At 42.0% G+C, this 10,689-nt stretch overlaps 2 protein-coding genes across 2 annotated transcripts in view; one reads left to right on the plus strand and one right to left on the minus strand.

The window, feature by feature from the left end:
- GPALPP1 (GPALPP motifs containing 1) overlaps nt 1–5,221 on the minus strand; it is a 12,577-nt gene extending 7,356 nt beyond the window's left edge. Inside the window, exons 1-2 of the mRNA XM_009322852.1 lie at nt 4,998–5,221; nt 3,869–3,970 (exon numbers count right to left, since the gene is read on the minus strand). Coding sequence (XP_009321127.1) covers nt 3,869–3,970; nt 4,998–5,221 — 326 coding nt within the window. The remainder of the gene's footprint in view (nt 1–3,868; nt 3,971–4,997) is intronic.
- Nucleotides 5,222–8,105: 2,884 nt separating this feature from the next.
- Nucleotides 8,106–10,689, plus strand: part of NUFIP1 (nuclear fragile X mental retardation protein interacting protein 1) — a 28,546-nt gene continuing 25,962 nt past the window's right edge. Inside the window, exon 1 of the mRNA XM_009322853.1 lies at nt 8,106–8,175. Coding sequence (XP_009321128.1) covers nt 8,106–8,175 — 70 coding nt within the window. The remainder of the gene's footprint in view (nt 8,176–10,689) is intronic.

Below are 10,689 nucleotides of genomic sequence, written 5' to 3' on the forward strand. Positions count from 1 at the left end.
TATAATAGATTAATATAAAATGTAATAGATTAATAAAAAGATAAAAAGAAGAGTTTCTACGTCCACAACAGTCCAACCTTCCTCCCTATGCACACACCATAGAAATAACTGAATAAGAAGAATTTCTCTGTTTTCCAGGAGGACCTCTGCAGATAGCTGGGATGCAAGAAAACCGGGAAAGTTGCAGGATGTAGTCAAGGAAATCCACTTTTTTCTTGCCTAGCTTCCTTCACCAGATTCAAGAGCAATGAAAGGTGGGAGGTCAAATATACGCTACTCTTTCTCTAGCAACAAAGCCAATTTTGTTCATTCTTGCCTTGCACCACAGTTTCACTGTCCTTCAATAAACAAAATCAGTGAACTGCTCTGATTTTAAGTTTATTTTCCCTTGGAGTGGGGACAAGAGAAGAAAAGTTTTGTGATCCCAGGTAACTTCGCTGATTTGTTTTCACACAGCAGCTCTGCAAGCAGTATAATTCAATTGTCTCCAGGAACACAGAAAGGTGAGAATCTCTCTTGAATGGTGAAAACAGTTCAAAGCATACTACAAACTGTGCTTGCAGTACTGAAAGGACTTTTGTATGCGAGTTCCTCTTAATAATCCACCGTCATATTCTTTAAAGCCAATTAAAACCCCAAACAATTATCACCTGAAGAAATATCCAAGTGACAGTACCCTCACAATGTATCAGCAGAGACTTTGTTTATTATCATCTTCAGTTTCTGAGCTTTAGAGTGATCAAACGTAACACAACATGAATTGAATTATGGTAATTATGGTCTTCTGCTAAATCCCACGTAATCTAATCAGTACAGCCCTGCTGTAGTGATATTACTGTCAGGATTTGAAGAGGGGAAATAAAAAGAAGAAAGTCCTGCCAGAAAGCCAACCACAGATAGACAGACACAAGCAATAAATGCGAGCTCAGGCCAGGACAAGAGCACTGGTGAGGTTTCAAACCCAGGCAAGAGGTCTGGGTTAAATTTGAAGTTCCACCCCCACCTGGCTACTGCAAAAAAGAAGCAGCTTTTATTTTCTTCCGTTCCTTTCTGACTGCTTTCTTGTTAAGACCATATTTTAAATTCCCAATATAATTTAAAGAGATTGAATTTAAACCTATACAGATACAGCCAAAATAATATTTTATTTTAGTATACAAGTACCTTTATTTTGCATGGCGAGACAGTTTAACCAAACTGTAAAAAAAAAAAGCTTTCCACTAAAATATATAAGAACATCTATGCTGTGGCTGTATCTGTGCAACTTATGAAAAAGAGCAGATCTCAAATACTCTGCCTTGCTTCTGTCACAGCTCAAAGGCTCTTCCAGGGAATAGAAAAATGGTTCCCATATTCATCCCTCCCACGCTTTCCATTTCTATGCTTCCCCCCCCCACCCCCACGAATAACCCCGTTGCTCGGGTCTTTCCTCAGCAGCACACAGCCGACCCGGTTCTTGACAGTTTCCTGGATGTCCAAAGGCTCTCTAAACAGGTGAAATGAATCTAAGTAAAACTCTGTTAAACACATTTTGCTGCTGTTGGCAACTTCAGAACCTATCTATATACGTTCAAAAAAGCACCTCAAACTTATAATGAATTAAGCTTTCATTGAAGGAATATTGGATTTCATATATGGCAAAGAACACTGTCCTGTTGTTGGACCTGGAGTCCTTGCTAATGCATGTTTCAGGATGGGCATTTCAGCACTCCACTGATGCATAACATAAAATCGTTTAAGATAACCTTTGCTCTTTATCTTGATGTGTGAATACTTCGGGAACACTACGGGTGCTGCACTTCTGTCTAACATTGATAAACAGCAACATCCATTCCAAAGTTGAAGGAAATCTGTTCGTATATATATTTCACGCTGGAATGATTCAAACAATTTTTAACAAGCTGCAAACTGCCATATGAGCTGCTCCTAATCATGAATATGTTGCTTTGACAAGTCTGGAAAAGATCTAACAGAACAAAAGCTTTTCTAAAAGAAAGAGTATGTCACACGGAGCTAATAAACAGTATGTCCATACATTGAAACAAACAGCCTGCATTTGTTTCAATTATTCATGGCTAGATCGCCAGCTGGCAATCTGCTCAACGCTAGGGGCAATGCAGCGGGGAGACAGTTAACAGCATTGTGTCTACACCCTGCGCAGCTTATGCGCCTCAGTGTGTCAGCACAACTAGACTGCCAGGTGTACGGGGGTGGAAGATAGACAAGGCTCTTCCCGCACATCACACCTTTCCCACCTATTCAGGGAATCAGGCTGGGTGCAAAACAGCTCTGCTCAATCTGCTTTCTCAGTGTGCGCTAGGAGCAGTTGTATGGTGAGCTAGGATAAAAAAAAAAAACAAAAAACTGGCAAGTGCCTTTTACTGCTTTAATCCCTCATACTCAGAGACACAAAGCAGACTCTCGCCCTCTGAATGTAAATGCAAGTTATCCAGCATTTTGGAAATAAACTGCTAAGCAGAAATAAAAATTGGGTGAACATACAAAAGACTAAGACTATATGATGGGTGACCACCTGTGTTACTGCTCATCTCTCTAACCTTGAAACTACAAGTTGCTTCTTTTCTTGCTCTTTTCCTTTGCACACTTTGACGTAACATTTTGCCACAGGAGTATTCATGTCAAAAATCAAGAAAGCAAGATATTGTTGATATTAAAAGCTACAAGCACTTATTTGTTTTATTAGAGATCACATTATTTTTAGTGACTTCCTAAATTTTATAATTAAAATATTGTGCATATGAAACGCAAGAAAAAATATTAGCTACTCTTGGGACCATCAAAGCACCAAATGAACCCACTGAGCATGATACCCACAATTACAGGAGTTTGTTGATTACAGCAAAGTGTAACCAAACAGATACAAAGAGGGTACTTCCAAATAACCTTAGTTACATAAATTCTTGTCTTCCTAACTGCTGCCAAGCAGCATAAAAATTTATCCAAACCAAAAAAAATTTCAACTTTGAAATTTCCTTCGAGATGGTATACTACATACACAGCTCAACAACAAATTGAGTCACTTTCCTAGAACTGAAAACTCACACCTGACAGGTAGGTATTGATTTACTTTATTTACCAGCTCCCTATTGCTCTAAGGAAGATAATAGTGATCAAGGGACACTCTTGTACCTTTCATCAATAAGCGGCCCCTTGGAAGTACCAATTTCACTATGGATTATCATTTCAAATTATAGAAGGAAGCACACAGATTGATGTAAAGACTAGAAGGCTGTGAGACATGGTTAAGTTCTGCATAGAAAATCCATAAGTAGGTTTTTTGGGGGAAGTATTTTATAGTTGCGTGCAATCAAGTGGAAAGCTTCCTGATAGAGGCTATAAATAATGCTTATTTGCTTAGACCTGACAGCTTACTTTCTAGAAACCTACACTGTTCTACCTGGAGACACATAAACAATAATCCTTGGTGCATTAGCAAACGACAATTCCAATGATCAGCTTTTGTGTGGTGCAAAACAATGCAAACTGCCCTACTCCCTCACAGCCCAGAATGAACTACAGAACTATGGGTCCTTGTACCTGTAATTTGTTTTTTCTGCACTGATCTGAGACCTATCATAAGAAAGAGAAGAAATATGACATTCAAAATATAACTCAGACAATTCACATTCTTTCTTTTTCTCTCCAACCTTACAACCAGGACTAGGAGGGCCGTGTGTTCTGTTTCAAGGGAATGCTGTTCCTGTTCTCAGAATGTGGAGAAAGCAATTCGAATCGTCTGAATCTGAAGTGCACAATTGAAGTGTTCTGTAGTAGTGCCACAAAATAATTTATCTAAAATAATTGTGTTTTAAGGAAAAGAGTCTAAATATAATTCCATTTTAATTACCTCTCTGGAGAATCATCCTGTTTTTTAAATCCAGGAGGAAGAGCAGGCCCAAAAAAGCCATCATCATCATCATCATCATCTTCCTGAATTCTTTTCAGCTTTCTGCAAATACAAAGAATTCACTTAATAATTACCTTGACATGCATAGCAATTATCTACATTTTAAAAAGGAAAAAAAATACATAAAATTATTTCAGACAGTCTTATGTACTAAATATCCTGCTGTTACCAAGGAAACAGTGCAAAAGGATCCAAAATCATCTGAAGCAATTAAAAAATTGGGAGCATAAGCTTCACTCCAAAAATGCTCTGACATTTAAAAAAACATTAAGAATGCTTTTGCTGTAGAAAGAAGAGTAGTATAATGTTGAAATACCATTTTCTAGTCACAAAGTAACTTTAAATTCAGCACACTTCTTTCTCCATTTTTATACCCTGTCTGCATTTTGACTAGTATTTTTCCCAGTTCCATGCTAATGAACTGAAAAACTGTTGAATGAGACAACAAAAAAAAAAGGGAGTAATAATTACTCTAACACTCATTAAGATGGTGTAACGCCCTTCAAGTCCCTTATACAAGGCCTAGCACAAACACATACAAGTTCTTAACACAGCAATTGTGAGTAAACAACCCCACCAAATGAGAGTGTGTGCAAACTCCTGTTATTTGCTGAACAATTCAGTTTTTTTTTTCATTAGAGTTGACTTAACTGAATGCATAAATTCATGCCCATAAATAGTTCTCATGACCTCTCGATAAGAGGTAGTATACCAGAAACAGGGCAAAACTCAAGTACCAAATACTTACATACATGATAAGCGGTGTCTGTCCTTAGTATAAACAAGCAAAACATTAAGGATTTTATTACTTTAATTGCAGAACTAAAATAAGACCTGTAAATGCAGAGATCTGATTGCCCTAAATAACTTAATTCCACCATAGGGTGTCAAACAGGTCAGCTGAACGTTCTTGACCGCAAAGAACATGCGGAACATGCCATCAAGTTTTACACAGGTACAGGGTTTACCTTTTTATTTATATAATACTGTCCCTCTCTCATAATTTATGCAGACACATTTCATTTGCAATATAACAATAAATATACAAATAACCTAAGAACATACTCACTTGGGTGCTGGATCTCCTTCTGTCTCCTCTTCGGAATCTCTGTTTGCGTCTCCGCGTAGAGGAAGAGATTCCGAGTCATCATCGCTGTCAGGAGTTTCTGAGCTGCAGCTGCTTTTATAGCCTGGAGGCAGTGCTGGTCCTGCAACTGAACATCCAGAGTTATTTGGGATACTTATTAAACATTTCAAATGAGTATGATCTATCTTGGTATTCCCAAAACACATATCTACCTGGAATTAAGTTTATTCAGACATTGCTCTGTCTAGCATTTAGAGACGATATCTAAACAAACTTCTAGAAGTTGCTTTTTTCAGCACCATATTTCAATGAACAACCCCCCCCCAATTAAATTAGTACATTATTAATCCTTACTACATGAGTGTCTTCCAGAACAGGACTAGAAAGCCCTGTTTTATCAAACAACTAATTTGCAATGCATATGGTATAAACTGGTATATTCAAAAGAAACTACCACCTTAATAAAGCATTTGAAGCTTACTATTGAAGAATCACATCATTTGTACTTACACAGAATGGGAGACCATAGATCAGTGGAATTTAATTGCCAGCCTGCTTTAGGAATGGTTTAATGATTAAGGTTATTCCCAGTTCAGCTAAGCGTGAACAGCAGGCACAGACTTAAGTACTCTGATGAAAAAGGGATGATTTAGGCATTTAGACTTCAAAGAATCATTGCTGTCAGAAGGCCGGGGCGGTGGATGGAGCTCTCATGCTCCAGTCAACCCTTCACCCTCTGGAGTAATGAGGGGGGGGGGGCAAAGGGAAAATTCAGACGCTAACACTGCCAACAGGCCTGAGCTGTTTCTGGCACTGTCCCCACCAGCAGGCACAGCTCTTTACAGACTTATTTGGATATAGTACCATGTACACTGGGTCCAGAAGTAGCTTAGCCACTGATCCTAACAGCAAATGCCCCCCAAACGAGACACTGAACACAGGTACCCTCACAGGCTCAACCAACACAGAGCCAGCTGGTGTAAGCAAAGACCAGCAACGGTCCCAAGACAAGAGGCCTTGCCAGATCCAGGGCAGCGCATGCAGGGCCAGCGCCAGTTTACACACACGCAGCACGAACAGCCATCCAATATAATGGAGATCTGATCCTACTGATGGTTTAGCATCCTGAAACACAGACAGCAGCTATCCTTTTAATATTTCAAGCACTGAGCCCATGACTGACAAGACAGAAAGATGTTTTGGTGGGGAAAAGACATTGTTAGCTTTATGAATAGTCAAGGGTTAGATGAAAAGATGAGATGCAATAAAACCACGTAAATGGTTTTATTTCCGTACCAGGAAATTACATCTCCAGTTAAAGAACTAAGACTTTTTGATGGTGCAAGTTAAAACCTGATAAAGATTACGGTTCCATTGTTAGCTGACAAAGGTTAGGCAGAAATCGAGTCCTTCAAGAGAGCTTCATAAAGCTTTTACTTGTCTTAAGCACAAGACACAGAACAAGGACAGTCTACTAGTGTCCTGGATTCGGCTGGGATAGAGTTAATTTTCTTCCTAGTAGCTGGTACAGTGCTGTGTTTTGGATTTAGGATGAGAACAATGTTGATAATGCACCGATGTTTTAGTTGTTGCTAGGTAATGCTTTACACTAGTCAAGGACTTTGCAGCTTCCCATGCTCTACCGACTGAGAAGGCTGGAGGTGCACAAGAAGCTGGGAGGGGGCACAGCCAGGACAGCTGACCCAAACTGGCCAAAGGGACATTCCATACCATGTGATGTCATGCTCAGTACATAAACTGGGGAAAGCTGGCCAGGGGGGCCACTGCTCGGGGACTGGCTGGGCATCGGTCAGCGGGTGGTGAGGAATTGCATTGTGCATCACTTGCTTTGTGTATTCTTCTTCTTATTATTATCACTATTATTATTTTATTTCAATTATTAAACTGTTCTTACCTCAACCCATGAGTTTTCTCACTTTTACTCTTTGATCCTCTCCCCCATCCCACTGGGGAGGAGGGAGAGTGAGCGAGCGGCTGCGTGGTGCTCAGTTGCCGACTGAGGTTAAACCACGACAACTAGTTACAAAGCACCCAGACAGACCTGTCACTTGTTTTGTTTCCTGCTTTAATAGGAAAGACTTTAACCTGGACACACAGATCCATTCCAGCACTAAGAAGGAAAAAAAACCCACAACACCCCAGCTTATAAAGGTAAAGTAAGTTCAAGATGAGAGGGAACCAACAGATGAATGATAAATAGGAATAAAGACTACTATCAAGAAGTTTCCCATTTTGGTACAAGAAACACCACTGGATAAAAAGCACTTAAAAACCAGACAAAACCCACACAACAGTTTTCTCCAGCCACCCGGTGCCCTGATACCACGAAAGCAGAGCTTCGTTTACTCTGAATGCAGACAGGTAAGAGAAAGGACTTGGAGTGCAAGGAGCAAACTGAGAGGCAGTTTATTGAGTCTGATGCTGCAGAGGAAGAGAGAAATTGGGAGCAGCTTTGTGAGCTGGAAAGAACTAGTAAAACCAAAACTGTTTAAGGAAGGAGACTGGTCCCACTGACATGTTGTCCAACATCAGGGCTAACACACATGCTTTCTATCCCAATTCCTCTCTGTTATGCTGGCACAACTGTTTGCGTGGGCTACGCAATAAACTGGATCAGGGAAGTGAAGAGGCATAAAAATAACTGCAAAATCCAGCACTCCCCTGAAAGAGCGTTTGTTCGTGGAACTGCAGCCTAAACAGGACAACCAGAAACAAAATAGAGACAGAGACCGGTTCATGATGGGGAAACGGCATTTAAAGCCTGTCCAAAAGTCATTGGACACGGTGAAAGAAGTGGAGTAGAAAGAGACTTGGGAGAATGGGGATTAAAAATTTGTATGTTCATGGTACTGACTGAGACTAATAATCAACACAGGTGAGGATACAGCTACGGATTGGGGTGGGGAGCCACAGGAAAGAGTAGAGAGGGAGGAATGGGAATTGCTAAGCATAGATTCTGGGAGCAAAGAAAGGAAAGGGTAAGGAGGGAGGCCGAGATCTAATGAGAAGTCTGTGAATGAAATTCCCTGAAAGCCATGGAAAAGTGGAAAGATATAAATCAAAGGCAGAATGGAGGAGAGCTCAGAGTGTCAGGAAGCTAAAACCAACGAGGTGAGGAAGAGAAACGGATGTAGCAATGGTAGAGCAACAGGAAAGCGAGGAAGTAACCAGAACTCAAAACAACTCAGAGCAGGACAGTGGGATAAGAAAGCATGAGAAGAAAATTTTGGGGATGGAGAGAAACAGAGCCAAGGATACATCTCAAATCAGACTGAAATGAATGTTTCACAGCTGCTAGAAGTGGCCATCCTATTATTGTTGCTCTGACTTGCCCTCTCTGGGGCAAGCTGGCTCTGGTGACTATCTGCCTGAAAATTACGTCAATTCAATTCAGAAACCAAATGAAAAAGTACCTTTTGTTTTGGCTTTACTGGGTTAATTTCTGCCGTATTTGGCGATTCTAAGCAATCTACCATGCCATCAGACAGGCACTGGGAACCTCTCAAGGACAGACAGGAGTAGGACCTTTCACCTTCAACAACAGTGATAGATCAACTCAAGACATATCACATCAACGCATCTGTACGTTAACAAATGTGGCCTCAACGCTGAAATAGACAAAACCCCCTTCTGCGCCTCTGGTTATTTTTAGCCATTCCCTAGCATTTCTCTCCTGCTGGTACAAGGACAGCGCAGAGGCAGGGACGAACGGGCCAAAGGAAGTATGATTCTTCCAGCAGGAGCGCATCTAGGCCAGCTTCGAAGAATCATCATGAGACAAAGAATCAGGAGATGAGTGTGTCCCATGGGTTGGACAGTGACAAGCTGAAGAAGGAAAGGTAAAGGATTTATACCAGGGATGAGCTTTTGAGTCTGTCTAACTACCGACCAGCTCCCATCCTGGTCCTGATTAAAGGTCGCGGGGTTTGAGTAGCGTCAGTTCTCAGACACCAATGGACACTGGTTATCTCCTGGTAAAGTCCATTTCAGCTCCCCCTGTGCTGACCTGCAGGCAGAGCAGCAACCGGCACTTCACCTCAGTCACTCCCTTATCTTCCGAGGCAGGGATGCACAAGGAAATGAACAACCAAGCTTTTAACTCTGCTCACGTTTCACGATGTGAAACACCACATGTTAACATCAGTGTGATTACACAAGCTACATCTTCAGTTTTTCTTCATTAAAAAAAAAGGGCAAGAATTTGCATGCTAAAAGTTACAACTATTGACAGAGCTGTTATGTCAGGGGTTGAAACTAGATGATCTTTAAACGTCCCTTCCAACCCAAACCATTCTGTGATTCTATGTTATCCATATAAAGATGAAAGAAATGCAAATTTAAGAATGAATCAACAGACATTTATTTTGTTCACTACATCTAGCGTGGCAATGTCATATCACAGACGTAAGACAAATGCTTCTCTGGCAGCCAGGAGGGCAAACCACATCCCGGGGTGCATCAAACACAGCATAATCAGCCGGTCAAGAGAGGGATTATCCCACTATATTCAGCTGGATAACCTAGACTAGATACTGCCAAAACACTTGGTATCACGAAACCATGGCCTAATGATGTTTAACTTATTTTGTTCGGTGGATTCATACACAATATAGATACTTGCAACAAGTATCAGTGTGTTGATAGAAAGAAAGTGAATAAGCCCTCAATGCAAATACAAATAGGAAAGGCTGCATCAGCTCAAACAAGTGGGTAGTCAGGACTTCAGTAGGAAGCCAAGCTACGGACCCGGAGCTTGGTGTTGCTATGGTGTCAGCTAAGGCAGCAGCTTTGCTCTCTCTTCCTATTGCTCCCTCTTCTGGATTAAAAAAAATGAGAAAAGCAGACGAGCACAGCAAACCTTTCCCATCGGAACAGCTTTGTTTGGAATAACTGAATGACCACTGCAACACCGGCAGAAATTGGATATATGTACTAGTGATCTGAGCCTGGACTAAGGACAGACAGCATTAACACTCGAACTGCTACTTCCAGAGGTATTGATACAGAACCTGTAAGGGCTTAAGTGGGGGAAACTAAGCTCCACGGCAGAAGAGCCAGCCTGGCAGTCAGCTGGTCTCAAAGAGATCCCACGCCTGAGGTGGCCGCCCTCAACACCGGAGACCCTGGCAGGTGAGGCACCACAGGTCACCAGTCAGCGCTGCACCCCGAGGACTGCTGACGGAAAAACCGTAGTTTCATGAAGTGTTTTGGTCTGACAAAGGAAAGCACGCTGCAAAGACCTAACCACCGCCTTTTTTTTTCTGCCCACTCACTTCACGCTCGGAGCTACTGAAGAACACAGGCCTAAACGCACATAAGGGACTGGAGCAGGAAAATAATAAATCAACGCAGTGGTTTTTTTAAAAACAGGTTTTAGACCGTTTCACATCCGCAGCAGCCCACCGCATGAGACTTTTTTCCGAAAAAGTCACTGCAAGAGCCACCCGTGACGTTTAGCTTCGCCGAGGCGCCGCAGCGGTGCAGCCCGAGCCGTGAAAACACTCGCTGCAGAGCCACGTTACTCCGACCGAAGGGGCGGCCGCGCTCCTCTGCCACCCGCCCGTTTCAGCACCCGAACACACCGGGGCCGCCGAGGGGCCGCCCTCCTCCCCCGCCGCCTGACGCGCCGCTGAGGCGCGGTGAAACACGGGGG

This window comes from Pygoscelis adeliae, unplaced genomic scaffold (genome assembly GCF_000699105.1).
Source record: "Pygoscelis adeliae isolate BGI_AS28 unplaced genomic scaffold, ASM69910v1 Scaffold74, whole genome shotgun sequence".
NCBI lineage: Eukaryota > Metazoa > Chordata > Aves > Sphenisciformes > Spheniscidae > Pygoscelis > Pygoscelis adeliae.